Genomic DNA, 22,943 nt, shown 5'->3' with positions numbered 1-22,943 from the left:
TACATACATATTTACACCAAATTACAAATACCAACATACAAAAAAGACAAAATTCATCAGAAAAAAATATTCCATCAAAAAAACAATGAACCAAGAGAGAAGAAAAGGAGAGAAAAAAGGGGAACAAAAGAAAAAGGAAAAAAAAAGAAAAAAAGTATGAAAAAAAACAAAAAAAAAAAAAAAGGAGAAAAAAGAGAAAAGTAAAGGACACAAATACAATTAGCAGAACTTCCGTCCAACTCGGTTTTGGAATTTCCAATTCTTACATTACTTCTGCAGTTCTAACAGACCAGATACACATGATTTCTAACAGACCAGATACACATCAATGATTTTAACCAACGTCTACTGATAAATTATTTATTCCCTGAGTGTTTTCTAAATAAGTTAAAAATTTATTCCATTCATCTTTAAATTTACTAGTATTATTTTGTCTTATTTTTTGTGTCAGTCTCGCTAGTTCAATATATTGGTATAACCTCAGTTGCCACTCTGCTACTGTCGGTAATTCCGAGGTTTTCCATTTTTGTGCTATTTGGATCCTCGCCGCGGCCATGGCATATTGGAAAAAGGTTTGGTCTATTTTCTTTACTTCTTTACCAATCAACCCTAAGAGAAACATCTCTGGGGATTTGGGGATGTTATACTTCAAAATTTTTTTCATTTCGTCATGGATCTGCTTCCAGAATTCTTTTATTACATCACAGGTCCACCAAATATGGAAAAAAGTCCCAACCTTATCTCTACATCTCCAGCATGTATTATCAGCAGTTTTATACATTTTTCCTATCTTTGCTGGGGTCAGATACCAGCGGTATACCATTTTTTCCAAATTTTCCCGCAAGGCTACGCAAGCTGTGAATTTTACACCTTTCGTCCAAAGTATTTGCCATTTGTTATAGTCTATCTTATGCCCAAAGTCTTTCTCCCATTTTACCATGGCCCCCTTCACCCGGTCTTCTTTGGTGTCCCATTCCAATAATCGTTTATACATTTTTGAGAGGAGTTTATCATTGCTTTCCAGGATTTCAACCTGAAACCACGATTTTTTTTCCTTTATACCCAGTCTCTTATGTTCAACCCATAAAGCATGAATCTGGTGATAGTGGAGCCATTCTTTTATTTTGTCTTTCAGTTCTTCATAAGGTTTCAGCCTCCATCCTGTATCTATCTTTTCCAAAATGTCCTCATACGTACATTTTTCTTCCGCCATATTTATTTTTTTTATTTTAACGATGTTGGATGGAGAGAGCCACCAGGGAATACCTTTCTCAATCCAATTTTTGTACCTCTTCCATACTTCCAGTAATGGGCCTCTAATTATATGGTTAGAAAATCCTCTGTGAACCTGCCCTTTCTCTTGCCATAGGTAGGCATGCCACCCAAATCTTGTATCAAATCCCTCCAAATCCAAGAGATCTGAGTTTCTGAGGGTGGCCCACTCCTTTATCCAGCAAATACAGGCTGCTTCATAATATATCCTAATATTTGGCACTGCAAACCCGCACCTTTCTCTCGAATCTGTTAAATATTTTAGCTTTACTCTGGCCCTCTTCCCCTGCCAAATAAACTTGGTCAGGGTTTTCTGCCAGTTCTTAAAGAGAGAGGTGCCTTTAATTATCGGGATATTTTGAAAAAGAAATAGTAATTTCGGGAGGATGCACATCTTAATAGCTGACATCCTCCCTGTCCAGGAGAGTTTTAGTCTATGCCAGGTATCTAAGTCCTTTTTGATATCCTGCCACGCCTTACTGTAATTATCCTCAACCAGGTTTATGTTTTTGGGTGATAACCAGATTCCCAAGTATTTTACTTTCTTCACAACTTCAATGCCAATCTTTTCTTCCAATTGAGATTTCTCCTGTTCGGTCATGTTTTTTGTTAGAATTTTTGTTTTCTTCCTATTTAATCTAAAACCGGACATCCTACCAAAATCCTCTAAAAGTTCAACCACTCTACTTGCACTTTCCACTGGATTCTCCACCGACAGAACCAGGTCATCGGCGTAAGCCTTGAGCTTAAATTCTTTCTTCCCGATTTTTATCCCCTTCACATTCGCTGCCTCCCTTATTCTGTTTGCAATTACTTCTAAGACCATTATAAATAGCAGGGGAGACAGTGGGCAGCCCTGCCTTGTACCCTTCTGGATCTTGAATGATTTCGTCAGATTGTCATTTATGATCAGCCTGGCCTGTTGTTCTGAATATATTGCCCTGATACCTTTCAAATAAGGGCCTTCAATACCTGCCTTCCCCAAGCATTGTAGTAGAAATTCCCAGGAAACATTATCGAAGGCCTTTTCGGCATCTATAAAGATTAGTGCTGCAGGGACGTCTATTCTCATATCCAGGTATTCGATAATATTTAATATGTGGCGAACATTTTCTTTTTGATGTCTGTTTGGGAGAAAGCCCACTTGATCTTTGTGTATATACTTCGTTAGAAGCTTCTTGAGTCTATTGGCCATAATGTCCGCAAAGATCTTATAATCGTTGTTAAGCAAAGAGATTGGCCTGTAGTTTTTTATATCTGTTTTTTCTTTCTCTGTTTTTGGGATTAAGGTTATATAAGCCTCCTTCCATGAGGCCGGAGTCTTCCCCCCCTGGAAGATATTATTAATCACGTCTTTTAAGACCGGGGCTAGATGTTCTTCTAGTATTTTATAGTATTTTGCGGATAGACCGTCCGGCCCGGGGGCTTTCCCGGTCTTCATTCTACTAATGGCCTCCTTAATCTCATTTATTGTGATCTCCTTGTTCAATTCCGTTCTATCCTCTTCTAAAATGTATTTCTTTTCATTTTGTTCCAGGTAGCTCTTAATCTCTGCGCTACTTTCCCCTCCTTTTTCATATAACTTTTCAAAAAATTGAGTAAACCTATTTTCTATTTCCTCTGGGTCTTCTATACTATTATCATCCAGTATTATTTTATTTATCATATTTTGTTTCTTTCTTTTTCTTAACTGCCAAGCAAGTAACTTCCCCATTTTGTTTGCCGACTCAAAATACCTTTGCTTTGTGAATTTAATTTTCCACTCTATCTCCTGATTTAATATTGCTGAATATTGAGACTGTAGCACCTTGGAGGCCCGGTTCGCAGCTTCGTCTGTTGGGTTTCTAGTTAGTTTTTTCTCGAGGTTCCTTAGTTGAGAGAGGATCTCCTCTTTCTTACGCTCCCTTACCTTTCTTCTATAATTATTTTGTTGTATTAGGACACCCCTCAGAACCGCCTTACTGGCGTCCCAGACTACATCTATAGGGGTTTCTTTGTTCAAGTTTAAGTTTAAATATTCTTTTAAAGTGTCTTTAATTCTTTCCCTCACCTCTTCACTATCAAATAGATTCTCACACATCCTCCATCTATATTGTCCCTTCACTTCATTTTTTAATTCCATATCTAAGGCACAGTGATCTGATAATGTCCTAGGATGGATCTCACATTTCCTAACTCTAATAGAGAGTGTTCTTGTCATCCAGATCTGATCTATTCTACCCCAACTCTGATGGGGTTCGGAGTAATGGGTGAACTGTTTAGAGGTGGGGTTTTGGTGTCTCCAGATATCAATTAAATCTAGGTTATCTTCCATATCACTGAATGATTTCGGCAATTTTCCCCTATTCCGTGATCTCTTCTCTGTACTCCTATCCATATCCGGCGCTGGGACGCCGTTCATATCCCCAAGCAGAATTAATTTATTGGTGTCCAATTCTAGTAACATACTTTCTAGTTTTTCAAAGAACTCCAGTCTGTTTGTATTCGGAGCATATACCGTGACAACACTAATTTTTTCCCCCCGGAAGTTTAATTGGATCCCTAAAATTCTTCCTTCCTCATCCTTACAAATCAAAGTTGGTTCCCATTTCTCTTTAACATATATTGCTACTCCTCTTTTTTTCTTATCATCAGAATTAATAAATTCTACCCCTAATTTTTTATTCACCAAGATATGTTTGTGTTTTTTAGCGATATGAGTTTCCTGAAAGCAGATTACATCGTATTTCTTATTTTTCAAAACTTTCTCAATTTTATTCCTTTTCACTTTGTCGTTCAGCCCATTTACATTCCAGGATAAAAATTTCAGTGAGTGTGTTATGATTTACTTTTTGTCTGCCTCTAAACCTCTAGCCTTATTCAGCAACTATACTCTCTCTCCCCTGCTACCCGGGTATTCCCCCTCCTCTACCATCTCCGCTCCCACTGCGGCTTCCTCGTCATCTTCATCTGATTCCCCCACCTCCCCCTCCGCACCCCTCTCCTCCTCAAGTTTATTTCTTATCTCTCCATCCTCCTTTTCCACCCTATTCCTTATTCTATTCTCTATCTTTCCCAAATCTTTTTCGTATCTTCTCAGAAACTTATCCGCCTCCTGAGTATCCAACAGTCTAAATTTTTTCTCTTTATAGAAGAAGCTTACCCCCTCCGGGAATTCCCAACGAAATGCGATCTCATTTCTCTTCAAAGCTGCTACCACTTGTTTGTATCCTTCTCTTTTACGAAGTAACCTGACCGGTATATCTTTGTAAATAATGATAGGCCGTCCATCAATTCTTAATCTGTTATTATAGCTCTTTCTCAGAATTAAATTTCTCATTTCCAAAGAGTTGAAGATCACCAGACAATCCCCCAAGAATTTGCTCACTTTCAAATGGTTAGGCCTAGTCATTCTGTATACATTATCTACCGTAGCTGCCATCTCTTCTTCCTTTACATTTAACCAATTAGACAGTTCTTTTATCATTTTCCCTCTAATATCCTCGTTTCTTCCCTCCGTTACTCCCCTAAATTTAAGATGGAGCTGTTTTGACCGCATATCAGCCATGGCTAGGTTATCCCAAATAAGGACAATTAAAGATGGAAGCCTGAGAGAGAGGGAAAGGTTTCTGGCTGCTTCCTGGGTGGGATTGGGGAAACCAAGAGCCGCTTCTGAGAAGGCCTCTCCCCTCCTCTCTTGTCACGGCTAAAAATTGGCCGCTGTTTCTTTAATGCTTAAAAAGCTGCAGGTTGTATATATAGAGTGAGAAATGTTAGTTTGGTGTTGGGTTGGTTGGTTGGTGAAAGCTGGCAGTGTTGATGTGTGTACAGTTGGTCAGTCGCTTTTGCAGAAAGACTTTTGAGAATACAGTGGTACCTCGGGTTAAGTACTTAATTCGTTCCAGAGTTCCATTCGTAACCTGAAACTGTTCTTAACCTGAAGCACCACTTTAGCTAATGGGGCCTCCCACTGCCGCTGCACCACCACCACAATATTTCTGTTTTCATCCTGAAGCAAAGTTCTTAACCTGAGGGATTATTTCTCAGTTATCAGAGTCTGTAACCTGAAGCGTCTGTAACCCGAGGTACCACTGTAAAAGCAGAAATTACTCTGCAAGGATGCTCTTCTCGTGGACTCTTTCATGCTGACAAGGGCCCAAGGAGCAGGCTGAGGCGGCCAAGGGAGGCCAGAACCTTCTCTTTTCTTTCTACAAATACTGACATCTCTTCCTCTGGACTTCCTCTCCTCTCCAGGGGACCAAGGAATGGACTGGGCAGAATCGCTGTGTCTGGACAGGGCAGGGGCTTATGGGGCAGGAAGAGGATGGAGATTGCGGGAAGGAAGGGTGGGGGGCAGGACCCCCACTTTCCAGGGATCCCTCTCTGGTCGCCTTGAAGGGGGGGGGTCGATTACTGGGCGGGAGAGAGAGGCCAAGGCTGTTCCACCAGAGATCCCCCGCAGCTGCCACAATGGAGACGCGATATCTCCCCCCCCCCGCCGCCGCCAATGCTGCCCTTCCCTGCCCCAGGGATGCTCCTCTCCCTCCCTCCCCCCAATTTCCTTGACCCCTCCCTCTCTCCCGGAGTCTCCCCTGCATCCAGAGGCTCCCTTGGCTCTGCTCACCCCACACCCTGAGCCCCCATCTCTCCAGCCGGAGGCGCCCCCCCCCCCAGGGAACATGGGAGGGACAGGGGGGTCTCTATCCAGGCGTCTCTCGCGCCGCTTAACCCTTTCATGGGCCGCTTTTCTCCGCGCAGAGCCAGGGGAGAAGGGTGAGGGGTCCGCCCTGCGAGAAAAGCCCCCTGGGGGCGCTTGGGGGAGCTGGCGGGGGTCTCTGGGTCCTTTCCCCCCCTCTCCGCCCCCCCGCGACCCCTTTAAATCTTTCTCCTCGCTCCCGATTCTCCTTTCCTGCAACATCCACGGGGGGGGTCCCCTGCCTCCTCCCTCCCCTTTCAGAAAGCGCCCCCCCAGCTACGGGGCACAGCAGCAATCCGGAGTGGAAGCTCCACTTCCGGGAGAAGCAGAAAGTGTTGAGCGGGTGGGGGGGGAGAAGGAGGAGTATAAATCCCCCCCCCGTCTTCCTTCTGGGGATCAGGAGAGGGGGGAGGGGCTGATCCCGACAATCCAACAGCGAAGTCACAAAATGAGTTCTGCATGGAAATCAGATCAGACTCCGAGTTCGTGTTTTGGCAACATGACAGGTCTGTCTGTCCGTCGGGATGCCTGAGGATTCCTGCTCGCTGCCTTTTCCTGGCCAGCCTGAGAGATCACTGGAAAGGGAGGATTTCTTGACTCCAGAATCCATCATCGCAGACCCGTTTCATTCAGGCATAGAGATCTGCTCTTTGGACAAGTCTGCTTGGATCATGTGGATCACCAGTGGATCATATGAATCATCACTAGATCATCCATGATGTCATACCCGTCTCGGGGGGGGGGGGCTCAGGATGAATCTCCTGCCACGTGACTGGGGGAGTCTGGGGGCTGACGGGGGTCAGACAGGGCTGCTGTTTTGCTCTCCTTACTATTTCAGCTCAGGTTTTACTGAAATGGGTGGATTCATTGAGGAAACGGGGCTACGTTGCAAAGAGGCAAATGTGTGTACTTTGTTACCACCCAGTGAGTTGTGTTGCAAAGGCCATTTGCAGAAAGGCTCCTATTGTATCACCTGCGGCTACATGCCGGAGTTTGGGTGTTTTGTGGAAATGTGTCTCTATAAATGCACTTATCCCCTTGCGTTTATAACGGCAAGACATTAAATCCCATGAGATGTGCAAACTGGCTGCTTTTGGAAGCACCACTCTGCAGCCCTGCCTGATGCACGCTTACTTAGGAGTAACCCCTACGCCGTTCCATCTGATGCACGCTTACTCAGAAGTAAGTCCCCATAGTCGCCTTTGGCTGGACTTGACCGTCCAGGGGTCCTTTACCTTGGGTAACAGGGGCCAGCCCCCTGCTGCATCCCCAGCCCCTGCTGGCTGGTCACATCTTCCACGCCAAGAAACTGGGCAGAGCCTTTAGGAGCCTCTGGCTGAACCTGCTGCTCTTCTCCCTGGCACCGCCATCTCCACGCAGGTGCCCCCGAGGCAGGTTGGCCTGCAGTTCCCCTCAGTGCCAGCCAGCACGATGCCTGCACTCAGAACACCTGGAGGGCACTGGCTGAAGTCTGGGAGCCCTCGGTGCCAATGCGCAGCTGCTTTGCTTTTCCTTAGCCTGGCGGACATCAACACAGCACCCTACAGGGGGGTGGTCTCTTGTTCAGATGCCCTCCCTGGGGAAGAGTCTTTGGCCACAGGAAAGTGTGCCAGGAGGGGCCATTGAGAGGGCAGTCTGGCACAGCCCGTGGGGAGAGTGCCTTCCTTGGGTGGGGTGGGGGGAGCTTGGATGGCCCCCTGCCTGTGATGCTTAGCTGAGATTACTACTATGCTGGGGGTTCAACTAGATGACTCAGGAGGGCCCTCCCTACTTTACAGTTCGAAGCCCCCGCACTGCCCCCTCCACACCACCCAGATGGGACTCTCTTGTCCAACCCCACAAGGCCTTTCCTCTGTCTGGACGGGGAGGCGGAGATAAGGTTCGCCAGCACTGCAGCCCCTAACTTTCAAGCTGGGGCAGAGATGCAGATGCTCCAGGGTCTGGGCTGGCCACAGGCACCCATGGGCGTGGATGTTGAGCCGTTCTTTGGGAGGGGGGCTGTTACAGAAAAATCTAGGTGCGAGGCTGCTCAGTCCCCCAGCTTGTCGGGCTGAGGCCTGCGGGTCCCTGCGGAATAAAGGGAGGAGTCCAGCCAACCGGAGCAAATAAAGAGAGATTGCAAGGAGAGAGATAGCTAGGAGCTCCAAAGGCACTTCTCCAAACGAGCTGAACGGGCCGAAAATACAGTTCATTGTCACTATGATTAAAGTGATGCATGTTGGGACAAAAAAAACCCTACGCCCGTTAATATAATGTACAGGCTCATGGGTCTGAATTGGATTTCTCTGTGTGCTCTGGGCCACCTCATGAGAAGAGAAGACTCCCTGGAAAAGACCCTGATGTTGGGAAAGATGGAGGGCACAAGGAGAAGGGGACGACAGAGAATGAGATGGTTGGATGGTGTTCTTGAGGCTAGCGGCATGTCCATGGGGTCACGAAGAGTCGGATACAACTAAACGACTAAACAACAAGAAGTGTGCTCTGGGAGACCTGGGGAGAGGGGAGCTGGTCACAGCAGGAGGGGGAGTCTCCCTGGATGCTTCAGCAGCCGGCCTCCTCTGGGTCTCCTGGCCCCCTCCTCTCCCCTCTCTGAGCCTAAACTGCTCTCTGCCCCAGCCTCTTCCTGCTCACCAAACCCTGTTTCCTCCTCAGCTTCCAACGCCTCCCCTCCCGGTCTGCTCCCTTTCCTCCCTCTTTCTGCTCACTGCCATCCCCTCACCAGTCCCCAGGATCTAAGCCTTCTTCCCTTGTAGGTCCCCCAACTGGTGCCTCCCCCCCCCCAGCACCCAGCTGTTCCATGACAGAAAAAGCAGAAACAACAGTAAAATCAGTATGATAGCAATATGAACTGTGGGCCTCTGGTAGGAAAGCTCCCTAGCAGCATGACTGAATAAAAACTTCTGGGACTATGGAAAAATACTACCTTCCCCAAACCCCAGAAAAAGCTGGAGCTCTGGGGTTGCCCCATGGGGTTCAAGAGTGAAGATGGGCCCATCAGGAGACTTCCCTGGTCCCTGCAGTCCCTCCGTTCCCCTCTTGCAATTAGGCTTGGGGGGAAATCACCCATTAACTTACAGTATTATCAGTTTTCTTCAGAATGCTTAGGAGGCAGGGATGAAGTTTGGGTGAAGAAGCAGTGCTTGGAGATCATGCGGTGGGGGGATGACAGAGTTTGGTGCAAAAACCGTCTTGCATGCTTGAGTAGAGCAACTCCAGGGCATGAGCCAAGTAGCAGCAGGGTAGGGGCCACGTACAGAGCAAGTCCCACACTGAGGTCAGAAACACACACAGAGGCAGCAGGACTTCTTCAGTAATAGTTTACTGAGCTTTCAAAGCATACAGTTCTCACTGGGTCCCCAGTGAGGCACAAAACTTAGCTCCTGAGAGCAAATCCAGTTTCAGCAATAGAAAAATACAGCACTCAGGATATCCAAGCCAGGCACACAAACCGGCAGAAGGGAGCAAGGGAGGAAAGAGGCTGGAAGGACACAGGGCAATGGAGGTGTGTCTTTCGCTTCCTGTCGCCTGGGAGGGAAGTCAGGAACTCGGCATCTGCAGGGGCTTCACGAAGAAAACCTTTCTGCCGGCTGCTTCCAGGCAGATGAGCATCCCAGAAATCCAGATTCACCAACTCCCCCTCACTATCAAAAGGTACCTTACATCTAAAATTATACTCACTAGAGTGAGACGTTACCTTCATTATTTCATTACTATACAGATTTACATATAAACAGCAGAACCTCAAATACATGACCTGCTTTTAAGATGGATTTCCTGCTGAGTTCTGTGGAGTTTGGATGAAAAGGTATGAACCTTTTAAGAGATCTCTTGCAGACAGTAGTCTTTACATTAGAGATTCAGGCTTGAAACAATAAGTGGTTCAGGTGTTTGTTGATGATATCTTGATCATGGCACAGACAAGTAAACAGGTGGAGAAGTTTGCTAGGGAGCTTGGAAAACGGTTCAAGATCAAGCAGCTTGGAGATGTCAAATCGTATTTAGGCTTAGAGATCACAAGAGCAAGTGATGGAAGCTTTTTGCTTCGCCAGAAAGGTAAGATTGAACAGTTGCTTGAGAATTTCAGGATGTCTGATTGTGCAGGTGCCAAAACTCCCATGGAGGCTGGATACATGAAGGAGTGTCAGCAAGTAGAACGCGTTGTGTTCGAAAATACTGAACTCTTTCAGTCAGCTCTGGGTAGTCTACTGTATCTGTCACAGTGGAGCAGACCAGACATAGTGTTTGCTGTCAATCTGCTCAGTAGAGAGGCTTCAAGTCCTAGTGTGCAGGCCTGGAATGGTATTAAGCGGGTGCTACGTTACCTGCAAGATACCAAAGACTTTTGCCTCAAGATGTCAGCTGAGGGCGGTGTCAAGCTGACCGCATGGGTGGATTCGGATTGGGCTAACCTTGAGGACCGCAAATCAGTGTCAGGCCTAGTGGTGAAGTTTGGAGACTCAGTAGTTGGGTGGAGGTCCCGGAAGCAAAGTCTCATAGCGCTTTCATCTACTGAAGCTGAGTTCAGTGCTCTATCAGAGGTTTGCAGAGAGCTGGAGTTCTATGTGTGTTTGGTCGAGGAAATCTGTGGAGAGCATTGTCTGCCCATTGTGGTGCATGAAGACAATCAACCATGCCTCAAATTGGCCGAGACGGGGCAATTCAAGGCGAGGACCAAACATTTGGACATACGTTTCCGGAATGTATGTCAGAGTGTTCATGAGGGGCTAGTTGCTCTGAAATACTGTCCCTCAACCAAGAACCTCGCTGATGGTTTCACAAAACCATTAACCTTCCAGAAGCACGAGGAGTTCTGTGAGGGTCTGTGTATGGGGAAAGCATTGTTGGCTATTGTCCCCAGATGCAGGACAAGAGGGGGTGTGGAGTTTGGAACTGACAGGGTTAAAACTCTGTGGTGTCCTGTATCTGGGAGGAGCTTGACGCACAGAAGTGAGTCACAGTCTGTATCTCTGTTCAGACTTGCTTTCGATTCTGCCTAAGACGCAGCTCAACTCAGAGGCTGCGTGTGTGCTTTTGAGCACAGAAGATGCCGGAAAGCTCCGATGGAATGTGACTGATTTATGGCGTGTAAATAAACGCTTCTAGAGATAAGAACCGAACTGTCTTTGGACTTGATTTATCCCTCATCTCACACGGACGCAGGACCGCTGCTACTCTGCTCTCCTGCCCAGGTCAGCCTCAAGCCCCAAAGCAGAGCTGCACAGGGGAAGCTCTGACTGGACGCAGGAATTGATTCTCCCAAAAGTTCATTGCTGTGAACAAAAGAGTGGACTCTGAAAGGAACATGTCCCACACTCCATACATCTAAATGGGTTCTCCCCTCTGAGTCCTTAGATGTTCCTTAAACACTCCATTATAACTAAAGCACTTTCTGCAATCTTTCCCTTTAAACAGCTTCTCCTCTTTGAGGGTTGATGGGTTTGTAGGGTGTCAACTGTTAAAGTTCTCCCTGTCCATGAGTCTGCTGATGTAGGACTTCCACTAGGACTGAACCTCTGTCTACTTGACATTTATAGGGTTTCTCTCATGTGGGAGTTTGTTGATGTAAATCAAGGGTTCCACTCGGACTGAAGCTCCTTCCAAACTCCATACATTTAAATGGTTTCTCCCCTGTGTGAGTCAGATGATGTCTTCTAAGGCTTGCATTGAAACTGAAGCTCTTTGTATTGATGGAAGAGATTCATAAAGACCAAGCGGGCTTTCTCCCGGGAAGACACTTGTCTGATAATTTGAGGAACATAATTGATATTTTGGAAAAACTAGAAGTGAATATAAACACTAAAGCAGTTCTGATATTTGTGGATGCGGAGAAAGCTTTTGACAATATGTCTTGGAGTTTCATGAAGAAGAACCTACAGGGGATGGGGGTAGGCCAAGGTTTTGAAAATGGTATAGGTGCAATATACTCTGAACAAAAGGCTAAATTAATTGTAAATAATGTGGTGACGGAAGAATTTAAGATAGAAAAAGGGACACGACAGGGGTGCCCTATCTCCCCACTGCTTTTCATATCGGTCCTGGAGGTTCTGCTGAATATGATTAGAAGGGACCGGTTGGTTAAAGGTATACAGGTCGGAGCCAAACAGTACAAACTGAGAGCATTTGCAGATGACTTAGTATTGACGTTACAGGAGCCAGAATCTAGTACTAAAAGGGTTTTAGAATTAATTCAAGAATTTGGTCAAGTGGCAGGATTTAAACTGAACAAGCTAAAAACTAAGGTTTTAGAGAAAAATTTAACACCAATTGAAAGAGAGAGGTTTCAGAATGAGACAGGCCTGACTGTGGTTAAGAAAGTGAAATACTTGGGGATTAATATGACAGCCAAAAATGGGAACTTATTTAAAGATAATTATGAAACATGTTGGACAGAAGTGAAAAAAGATTTAGAAATTTGGTCAAATTTGAAGCTTTCACTGTTGCGTCGTATTGCTGTGATAAAAATGAATGTATTGCCTAGAATGTTGTTTTTGTTTCAGACATTGCAAATTGTGGACAAGATGGACTGTTTCAAGAAGTGGCAGAGAGATATCTCTAGATTTGTCTGGCAGGGCAAGAAGCCCAGAATAAAATTTAAGATATTAACTGATGCAAAGGAAAGGGGTGGATTTGCCCTGCCAGACTTTAAACTTTACTATGAATCAGCAGCTTTTTGCTGGTTGAAAGAATGGCTACTTCTTGAAAATACAGACATTTTGGATCTAGAAGGATTTAAGAACATATTTGGATGGCATGCATATTTATGGTATGATAAGGTCAAAGCACATAAAGCATTCAAAAATCATATTGTCAGGAAAGCATTGTTTAATGTTTCGATAAGATACAAGGATTTATTGGCAAATAAAACCCCAAGGTGGTTGTCACCGATGGAAGCGAAAGCTCTGAAAAGGCTCAATATGGAGGCCAAATGGCCGAAATATTGGGAAATTTTGGAACAAGAAGGAGATAGACTGAAACTGCAGAGTTTTGATAAATTAAAAAACAAAGTGTGAGACTGGCTTCATTATTATCAGATAATGGAGGCATATAATTTGGATAAGAAAATTGGCTTCCAGGTGGAAAAATCAAAATTAGAAACAGAACTGTTAGAACCCAAAACTAAGATTTTGTCAAAGATGTATAACTTGCTGTTGAAATGGAATACTCAGGGTGAAACGGTGAAATCTGCTATGATTAAATGGGCACAAGATGTTGAACATAATATTATGTTTGCTGACTGGGAACAGTTATGGACCACAGGTATGACGTTTACGGCATGTAATGCCCTAAGAGAGAATATTATGAAAATGATATACAGGTGGTACATGACCCCAGTCAAGCTTGCAAAAATTTATCATTTGCCCGATAATAAATGCTGGAAATGTAAAGAAACTGAAGGTACATTTTTTCACCTTTGGTGGACGTGCCCAAGGATTAAGGCCTTCTGGGAAATGATACATAATGAACTGAAAAAGGTATTTAAATATACCTTCTTGAAGAAACCAGAGGCCTTTCTTCTGGGCATTGTCGGCCAATTGGTGTCAAAGAAGGACAGAACTTTTTTTATGTACGCTACAACAGCAGCAAGAATACTCATTGCAAAGTATTGGAAGACACAAGAACTACCCACTTTGGAAGAATGGCAGATGAAGGTGATGGACTATATGGAACTGGCAGAAATGACTAACAGAATCCGAGACCAGCGAGAAGAGTCGGTGGAAGAAGATTGGAAGAAATTTAAAGACATTTACTATCTACAGAAATATTATAAAATTAATGAATGATAGAATGATGTTGGATAGCAATTAAGGGTTCCCAGCTGTAGTGCTTTAAGAGAATATGAAAAAAGGGTTATAATTGGGTTAAAATCTAATGGTAAGGATTTGCTGAACCAATGAATTGAAGCGGAATACAAAAAAGGGAGGTATGAGGAGGTCCGGGAAATAAGCTAAAGGAAAATAAGTAATAGAAAATAGGTGTGTTTTTAACTGTTTTTATTTTGTATTTTTCTTTTTCATTTTTACTGTAATATTTCAAAAATCTTAATAAATATTATATATATATAAAAAGAAAAGAAACTGAAGCTCTTTCCGCTTTCCATGCATTCTTATGGTTTCTCCCCTGTGTGTGTCCGTTGATGTATATTGAGGTGTCCACTCTTACTGAAGCTCTTTCCACATTCCATACATTTAAATGTTTTCTCCCCTGTGTGAATCCGTTGATGTGTCTTAAGGTTTCCATTTCGACTGAAGCTCTTTCCGCACTCAGTGCATTTAAATGGTTTCACCCTTTATGAGTCCGCTGATGTTTTCTAACGTTTCCAATCTGAATGAAGCTCTTTCCACAGTCCACACATTTATATGGTTTCTCCCCTCTGTAAATCCGTTGATGTGTTTTAAGGTCTCCATTCTGACTGAAGCTCTTTCCGCAATCAATGCATTTAAAGGGTTTTCCCCCTGTGTGAGCCAGTTGATGTCTTCTAAGGCTTGCATTGAAACGGAAGCTCTTTCCACATTCCATGCATTAAATGGATTCTCCCCTTTGTGAGTCTGCTGATGTAATTTAAGGTCTCCTTTTTGACTGAAGCTCTTCCCGCATGCCATACATTCATATGGTTTTCCCCTGCCTGTGTGAGTCCGTTGATGATATCTAAGGACTCCACTATGACTGAAGCTCTTTCCACACTCCATGCATTGAAATGGTTTCTCCCCTGTGTGAATCCGTTGATGTTTTCTAAGGTTTCCACTATCACTAAAGCTGTTTCCGCACTCCCTACATTTAAAAGGTTTCTCCCCTGTATGAGTCCGTTGATGATTTCTAAGGTGCCCACTCTGACTGAAGCTCTTTCCACACTCCATACATTTATATGGTTTTTCACCCGTGTGAGTCCGTTGATGTATTCTAAGTCTATCACTCTGACTGAAGCTCTTTCCACACTCCATACATTTATATGGTTTCTCCCCTGTGTGAGTCTGGTGATGTTTATTGAGGTGTCCACTCCGACTGAAGCTCTTTCCACACTCCATACATTTATATGGTTTCTCCCCTGTGTGAGTCTGGTGATGTTTATTGAGGTGTCCACTCCGACTGAAGCTCTTTCCACACTCCATACATTGAAATGGTTTTTCACCCGTGTGAGTCCGTTGATGTGAACTTAAGTGTCCACTCCGACAGAAGCTTTTTCCACACTCCATACATTGAAATGGTTTCTCCCCTGTGTGAATCCGTTGATGTTTTCTAAGGTCTCCACTCTGACTGAAGCTCTTTCCGCACTCTATACATTTATATGGTTTCTCCCCTGTGTGAATCCGTTGATGTTTTCTAAGGTCTCCACTATCACTAAAGCTCTTTCCGCACTCTATACATTTATATGGTTTCTCCCCTGTGTGAGTCCGTTGATGCATATTGCACTGCCCACTCTGAATGAAGCTCTTTCCACACTCCATACATTTATATGGTTTTTCACCAGTGTGACTTCGCTGGTGTAATTTAAGTTCTGCATTCCGCCTGAAGCTCTTCCCACACTCCATGCATTTGAAAGGTTTTTCACCCGTGTGAATCCGTAGGTGTGAACTTAACTGTCCACTCTGACAGAAGCTTTTTCCACACTCCATACATTGAAATGGTTTCTCCCCTGTGTGAGTCCGTTGATGATTTCTAAGGTCTCCACTCAGCCTGAAGCTCTTTCCGCACTCTATACATTTATATGGTTTCTCCCCTGTGTGAATCCGTTGATGTTTTCTAAGGTCTCTACTATCACTAAAGCTCTTTCCGCACTCTATACATTTATATGGTTTCTCCCCTGTGTGAGTCCGTAGATGTGAACTTAAGTGTCCACTCTGACGGAAGCTTTTCCCGCACTCCATGCATTTAAATGGTTTTCCTCCTGTGTGAGTCCGCTGATGTATATTGGGGAATCCTCTCTGACTGAAGTTCTTCCACACTCCCTGCATTGTAATCCTTTCTTGTAAATGTAAATCTGCTGATGTGTTCTAAGTTTTCCACTATCAGTGAAACCTTTCCCACACTCCATACCTTTAAATGGTTTCTCCTCTCAGAGTCATTGATGTGAGCTATGTGTCCTCATTCAATGAAGCATATCCCACATTTCACACATTTTTATTTCTATTCCTCATGAAACGAAAGGTGCCCCATTCCTTGGAATTCTGAATGTTTTCTCCATCACCTTCTTCAGAGTGGGAGGAAAGGAAATCCTGTTTGGGTTTCAAGGAAGAGAACAAAGGGAAAGAGAACACATGAAGCGCCATTAGCCCCTTCTCTTATTTCAACATCTCCTACATTCCCCCACCTCCTACCCATGTTCCCAAATTTTTGGAAATGAAAAAGCAATGTCATCAAATGAGAGTAATGCATCACCACCTTTCATAATCCTCAATCATCGTTAATAAAGCAGCATGATCTTGGAATACAGCCTTTTCAAATCAATTGTTTCCTCACAGGAAAGGCAGCTGCTCTCTGTCCATGAACAGGCCCTCTCTTTCTCTGGTCCATCGTTCCTTTGGACATTCCCCATCCTCTGCATCATAATCCTGCATCCACCTCTAGATCTTTATGAATCATCTGCACAGTCCCATTGGCCACAAGAGGTCCATGTGGACCATTTTGGGAGGCCCAGGTCTACATCTTCTCCAGGGACTGTGGTCTGGGTCAGTCAGAGAACTAGTGACAAGGCTTGGTGCTTGGGGTCAGCTGAATGGGTGCTCAGGAAAGCTCCTGTTTTTGGAGATGGACCTCTGTCTACATGCCTCACATTGCATGTCAAGAGCAGGAGAAGCAGAAGGAAAGAAGATGGCACATCGGAATCCCAGACCCCCACTGCTCCTTATAATAATGAGGGGCTGCCTGATCTCGAGCTCATCCTAAAGTGACACTGGAAAAGCTGCATATTAAAGGCAAATGGATAACTGTACTAGTGAAAACTTCTACCTTGAATATATAGTGTTAAATTATTGAAGGCCTGAAGTTGTGTTATTTCTAGAGACATGAATTCATTCCGGTTCTGTCTCAAATATAGCTATTATATGATGTCATGAGGTGTCATGGGAGCGGTAGTACCTTTGGTGGTCCCCACCGTGCACTCAGCTCTCACCTGTGCCTTCCAGAAGCTGTCAGGATGAATCAGGGGCCACAATCCCAGGAATGGCTTCAACCGGCTGGCAAAACCAGGTGAGGAAAGCTGATGGGTCTCAAATCCTTGGGGGGCTGGGCAATTCTGCTGCCCCTGAAGTCAAGCCCTGGTGGATGGAGAGGAGGAGAAGAACAGTGAATCCCACAGTCCAGAAGGCAGATTCTGCCCATCCTGCAGAGGAAAGTGAATGGCAGATGGGATCGTCAACGGGGGAAGGAAGCCCATCGAGAAGGAAAACTCTGGTCCTAAACCTTCACTGCCTCGTGAGTTATGTTCAGGAGAAGAAAAGGCTATGGAGGGAAACCCACACAAATCCAGAGTGGAGTCTCTAAGACGGTTGGATGGTGTCCTGCACACCTTCTTCTTTCAACTCCTGCAGCCAGGCTGGTGCCAAACATACTGCTCTGCTTTCCTTGGGACCATATCAGCCGGGCCGAGAAGGGGGTCTGGTTGTCTAGGCAGCCCAGGACCCCCAAACACCCTGCCCAGGCTGGCAGTGCTACAAACACAGCAGTTTCAAGTGGGGAGATGGGCTCAGAGCTGTGTATCAAAGTCTCTCCGATGTGGAACAAGGGAAACAGAAACAGAAATAAAATTTACATCAAAAAGGTAAAGGTAAAGAGACCACTGACTATTAGGTCCAGTCGTGGCCGACTCTGGGGTTGCGACGCTCATCTCGCTTTATTGGCCGAGGGAAACAGCAGCGTACAGCTTCCGGGTCATTTGGCCAGCAGGACTAAGCCCCTTCTGGCGAACCAGAGCAGCGCATGGAAACGCCGTTTACCATCCCGCCAGAGTGGTACCTATTTATCTACCTACACTTTGACATGCTTTCGAACTGCTAGGTTGGCAGGAGCAGGGACCGAGCAATGGGAGCTCACTGCATCACGGGGATTCGAACCGCCGACCTTCTGATTGGCAAGTCCTACGCTCTGTGGTTTAACCCACAGCGCCACCCGGATCCCATATTTACATAATACTGCACTGTAAAAGTATTCAAAATATTTGTTTTTCGAAGAAAAGACCACAATGTATCACGTGGCCCCTTCAAAGCTAATGAAAGTCTTGTGGCTGGAGCTTTTGGGGGTGCAGGACCAGGAAAGCTTCTGCCACCATGATCCTTCCAACTGGGATTCAGTCCTCATCATGGGACTGAAATTGCCCTGGTTGTGCTGGTTGATGATCTCCAACGGGCCAGAGGCTGAGGGGGAAGCTGTTTCCTGGTTCTGCTGGATCTCTCAGCGGCTTTGGAGACCTTTGGCCATGGTGTCCTTCTGGACCCTCTAGGGGAGCTGGGGACCCTGCTTTGCAGTGGTTCCCCTCCTTCCTCCTGGGCCATGTCCAGAGAGTGGTGTTAGGGGATGAGTGTTCAGACCCCTGGATGCTTACTTGTGGGGTGCCCCAGGACTCCATTCTCTCCCCCATGCTTTTTACTATCTATATGCAGCCACTGGGAGAGATCATCAGGGGGTTTGGGCTGGGTGTTCACCGGTATGTGGATGATGCCCAGCTCTTCCTTTCTTTTTCCCCCCAAATTCTTTTATTAATTTTCCAAACAATTATACAATCTTCCAAAATACAACAGATTACTTCTTTTTTTTTTTGAACTTCCTTCAGCGTCTCTGACAATCATCCATATTTATAACTGTAGTTACACATTCCTCCTTTCGTATTGCCATTACACTTCCCTTCTCCCACTATTTCCCTTTAACAAAACTTCTCCGTTTTTACAGTGCCTCTTGAAATCCCACTAGCGTTGTGTTCACACCACATATGTTTTTCAGCTAATCTACAAACTTTCCCCAGTCTTTGATGAACTTTTGGTCTTTGGTATATCTGATTTTCCCAGTTAATTTATCCAATTCCGCATCGTCTGTCATTTTCAATCTCATTTCTCTTCCTTTCTTTTAAATTGGAACTAGTGAAGATGGTGAATGCCCTGTGTGTCTGTTTGGAGGTGGTTGGAGGATGGATGGCAGCTAACACATTGAGGTTGAATCCTGACAAGTCAGAAATACTGTCCCTGGGGGAGGGTGGGAGCCTTCCTGGTCCTGATGGGGTAACTGTGCCCCTGAAGGACCAGGTGTGCAGCCTGTGGGTCACCGCCTTCTGGGATCCATTTGTGAACAGAATGTGTGAGTCAACTCTTTTTATACTTTTATAGAAGATTGTGTCGTTTCTTATCTTTTTATGAGGGACTAAAGGGGAAATTACCAAGGAATCTTATTTTAAAGGCTTTAGCGGGCCTAAGCAAATGCATCCGCTGTAAGTTTATAAGGGAGAATGTTACTCTGCTAAATTGTACAGGCATAGAAAAGTACGGATCTAAGTACAGCGATAATTCCTAACCTATCGGTTCAAGAAGGTTCTGGTGGTTTTACTCTGCATGATTCAAAGTTGGTGCTTTCTCTAGATCATGGGGAGGCAAACTAAGGCCTGGGGGTATAAATGTGATGATGATGATGATGATGATGATGATGATGATGGATGATCTTGTGGGGTTTTTAAAAGTTATTTTGGAATTCGTACTGCTATATCAGCTCACAAAATGTTATAGGTGGATAAAATCACATGGTTGCTGTAAAATATACTCCCACCCACGACTTCTCATTTATATACAGTCTGTAAATTTGGGGAGGTCACACACCTCACCTGTGCTAATACTGGCAGTCTTTGGCCTCCACAGTCACACCCGGTGTGTAGAGCCTCCAGCCACAGGCACTGTCTATCCTGAAAAGGGGTCCTTTGACTGGGAAGATGACACGCAGCGTAAACTAATAATGCAGAGTTTTAAAGAATAAAAGCTTTACTGAATTAAAAGAAGCTTCTTCATAAACAACATGGTTCCAAACAGTTTGACTGAGATTGCATACAGACTCTGCTCACGGCTGAGACAGACAGACTCTTGCTGAAATCTTACAGAGAGCACAATGTGCAACTGGCTACTACGTCACATGTCAGAATGACTCCACAGTTAGCAGTGAAGCCTGAATAAACTGAGGAGGCCCAAATGACTGTGCAGTCCCTGCACTTCCCAGCCTGCTTGGCTGCTTCTGCTCTCATGTGTCTTTGTCACGTGACAAAAGATTCATGCAGTCGCTGTCATCGGATGATGAAGGATTGTATCTCAGCTTGTCAGTCACTCTGACATTGGCTACAAAGAATAGGGGGAACAGAAATGCTTTTGAGGTGCAACTTCTGTATCAATCCTGAGAGCCATTCCATGGACTCTGCACCCCTGTTTCTGATGACAGGTGTACATTATCCTCATCCTCAGTGGAAAAGACAATAAAGATGGAAGCCTGAGAGAGAGGGAAAGGTTTCTGGCTGCTTCCTGGGTGGGATTGCGGAAACAAAGAGCCACTTCTGAGAAGGCCTCCCCCCTCCCCTCTTGTTACGGCTAAAAATTGGCCGCTGTTTCTTTAATGCTTAAAAAGCTGCGGGTTGTATATATAGAGTGAGAAATGTTAGTTTGGTGTTGGGTTGGTTGGTTGGTGAAAGCTGGCAGTGTTGATGTGTGTACAGTTGGTCAGTCGCTTTTGCAGAAAGACTTTTGAGAATACAGTGGTACCTCGGGTTAAGTACTTAATTCGTTCCAGAGTTACATTCGTAACCTGAAACTGTTCTTAACCTGAAGCACCACTTTAGCTAATGGGGCCTCCCACTGCCGCTGCACCACCACCACAATATTTCTGTTTTCATCCTGAAGCAAAGTTCTTAACCTGAGGTATTATTTCTCAGTTATCGGAGTCTGTAACCTGAAGCGTCTGTAACCTGAAGCGTCTGTAACCCGAGGTACCACTGTAAAAGCAGAAAGTACTCTGCAAGGATGCTCTTCTCGTGGACTCTTTCATGCTGACAAGGGCCCAAGGACCAGGCTGAGGCGACCAAGGGAGGCCAGAACCTTCTCTTTTCTTTTCACAAATACTGACATCTCTTCCTCTGGACTTCCTCTCCTCTCCAGGGGACCAAGGAATGGACTGGGCAGAATCGCTGTGTCTGGACAGGGCAGGGGCTTATGGGGCAGGAAGAGGATGGAGATTGCGGGAAGGAAGGGTGGGGGGCAGGACCCCCACTTTCCAGGGATCCCTCTCTGGTCGCCTGGAGGGGGGGGTCGATTACTCAGCGGGAGAGAGAGGCCAAGGCTGTTCCACCAGAGATCCCCCGCAGCTGCCACAATGGAGACGCGATATCTCTCCCCCCCCCCCCGCCGCCAATGCTGCCCTTCCCTGCCCCAGGGATGCTCCTCTCCCTCCCTCCCCCCATTGACTCCCTCCATCTCTCCAGAGTCTCCCCTGCATCCAGAGGCCCCCTTGGCGCCGCTCACCCCACACCCTGAGCCCCCATCTCTCCAGCCGGAGGCGCCCCCCCAAGAGAACATGGGAGGGACAGGGGGTCTCTATCCAGGCGTCTCTCGCGCCGCTTAACCCTTTCATGGGCCGCTTTTCTCCGCGCAGAGCCAGGGGAGACGGGTGAGGGGTCCGCCCTGCGAGGAAAGCCCCCTGGGGGCGCTTGGGGGAGCTGGCGGGGGTCTCTGGGTCCTTCCTCCCCCTCTCCGCCCCCCCGCGACCCATTTACCTCTTTCTCCTCGCTCCCGATCCTCCTTTCCTGCAACATCCACGGGGGGGGGGGTCCCCTGCCTCCTCCCTCCCTTTTCCGAAAGCGCCCCCCGCCGAGCTACGGGGCAGAGCAGCAATCCAGAGTGGAAGCTCCACTTCCGGGAGAAGCAGGCAGGGTGGGAGGGGGCTCACCCCCCCCATTCCTTCAGCAGAAGCCGGATTGGAGGAGGAGGAGGAGGAGGAGCAATGTATTGGGGGGGTGATTTGGGATTGTGTGGGCGGGATGAGAGAAGGATGTGCCGGGAGGGGAGGGAAAGTGTTGAGCGGGTGCGGGGGGGGGGAGAAGGAGGAGTAGAAATCCCCCCCCCGGTCTTCCTTCTGGGGATCAGGAGAGGGGGGAGGGGCTGATCCCGACAATCCAACAGAGAAGTCACAAAATGAGTTCTGCATTTAAATCAGATCAGACTCCGAGTTCGTGTTTTGGCAACATGACAGGTCTGTCAACCGGGACGCCTGAGGATTCCTGCTCCCTGCCTTTTCCTGACCAGCCTGAAAAATCACTGGAAAGGGCGGATTTCTTGACTCCAGAATCCATCATCGCAGACCCGTTTCATTCAGACCCAGAGATCTGCTCTTTGGACAAGCCTGCTTGGATCATGTGGATCATCAATGGATCATATGAATCATCACTGGATCATCCATGATGTCATACCCGTCTCACGGAGGGGGGCGGGCTCAGGATGAATCTCCTGCCACGTGACTGGGGGAGTCTGGGGGCTGACGGGGTTCAGACAGGGCTGCTGTTTTGCTCTCCTTACTATTTCAGCTCAGGTTTTACTGAAATGGGTGGATTTATTGAAGAAACGGGGCTACGCTGTAAAGAGGCAAATGTGTGTACTTTGTTACCACCCAGTGAGTTGTGTTACAAAGGCCATTTGCAGAAAGGCTCCTGTTGTATCACCTGCGGCTACATGCTGGAGTTTGGGTCTTTTTGTGGAAATGTGTCTCTATAAATGCACTTATCCCCGTGCATTTATAATGGCAAGACATTAAATCCCATGAGATGTGCAAACTGGGGCCCTGCCTGATGCACGCTTACTTAGGAGTAACCCCTACGCGGTTCAAAGGGATTTGCCGTTCCATCTGATGCACGCTTACTCAGAAGTAAGTCCCCATAGTCGCCTTTGGCTGGACTTGACCATCCAGGGGTCCTTTACCTTGGGTAACAGGGGCCAGCCCCCTGCTGCAGCCCCAGCCCCTGCTGGCTGGTCACATCTTCCACGCCAAGAAA

The 22,943-nt window shown here is 46.1% G+C and overlaps 3 protein-coding genes across 3 annotated transcripts in view; all 3 read right to left on the bottom strand.

Moving 5' to 3' along the window:
* Positions 1-22,943, bottom strand: part of LOC308595584 (uncharacterized protein) — a 157,789-nt gene that overhangs the window by 59,444 nt on the left and 75,402 nt on the right.
* The window catches only part of LOC308595729 (uncharacterized protein), a 45,140-nt gene that overhangs the window by 5,293 nt on the left and 16,904 nt on the right, over positions 1-22,943 (bottom strand). The gene's annotated exons all lie outside the window — the stretch shown is intronic.
* On the bottom strand, positions 9,251-21,815 carry LOC308595647 (uncharacterized protein). 2 transcript variants are annotated; one of them, XM_081210179.1, is made up of 3 exons: positions 21,672-21,815; positions 17,055-17,199; positions 9,251-16,158 (listed from the first exon to the last, which is right to left on the bottom strand). In XM_081210179.1, the coding sequence occupies exon 3, from the start codon at positions 15,895-15,897 to the stop codon at positions 14,218-14,220; it is 1,680 nt and encodes a 559-aa protein (XP_081066305.1). In that variant the 5' UTR covers positions 15,898-16,158; positions 17,055-17,199; positions 21,672-21,815; the 3' UTR covers positions 9,251-14,217. The 2 variants fall into 2 exon arrangements, with proteins under 2 accessions (XP_081066305.1, XP_081066306.1); XM_081210180.1 differs by lacking the exon at positions 21,672-21,815 and having other exon boundaries at positions 17,055-17,249.

This window comes from Podarcis bocagei (assembly GCF_964188305.1).
Source record: "Podarcis bocagei genome assembly, chromosome: 10".
Classification (NCBI taxonomy): Eukaryota; Metazoa; Chordata; class Lepidosauria; order Squamata; family Lacertidae; genus Podarcis; species Podarcis bocagei.
Note: the sequence above shows the minus strand (reverse complement) of the source record. Positions and strands in the feature narration are given on the sequence as shown.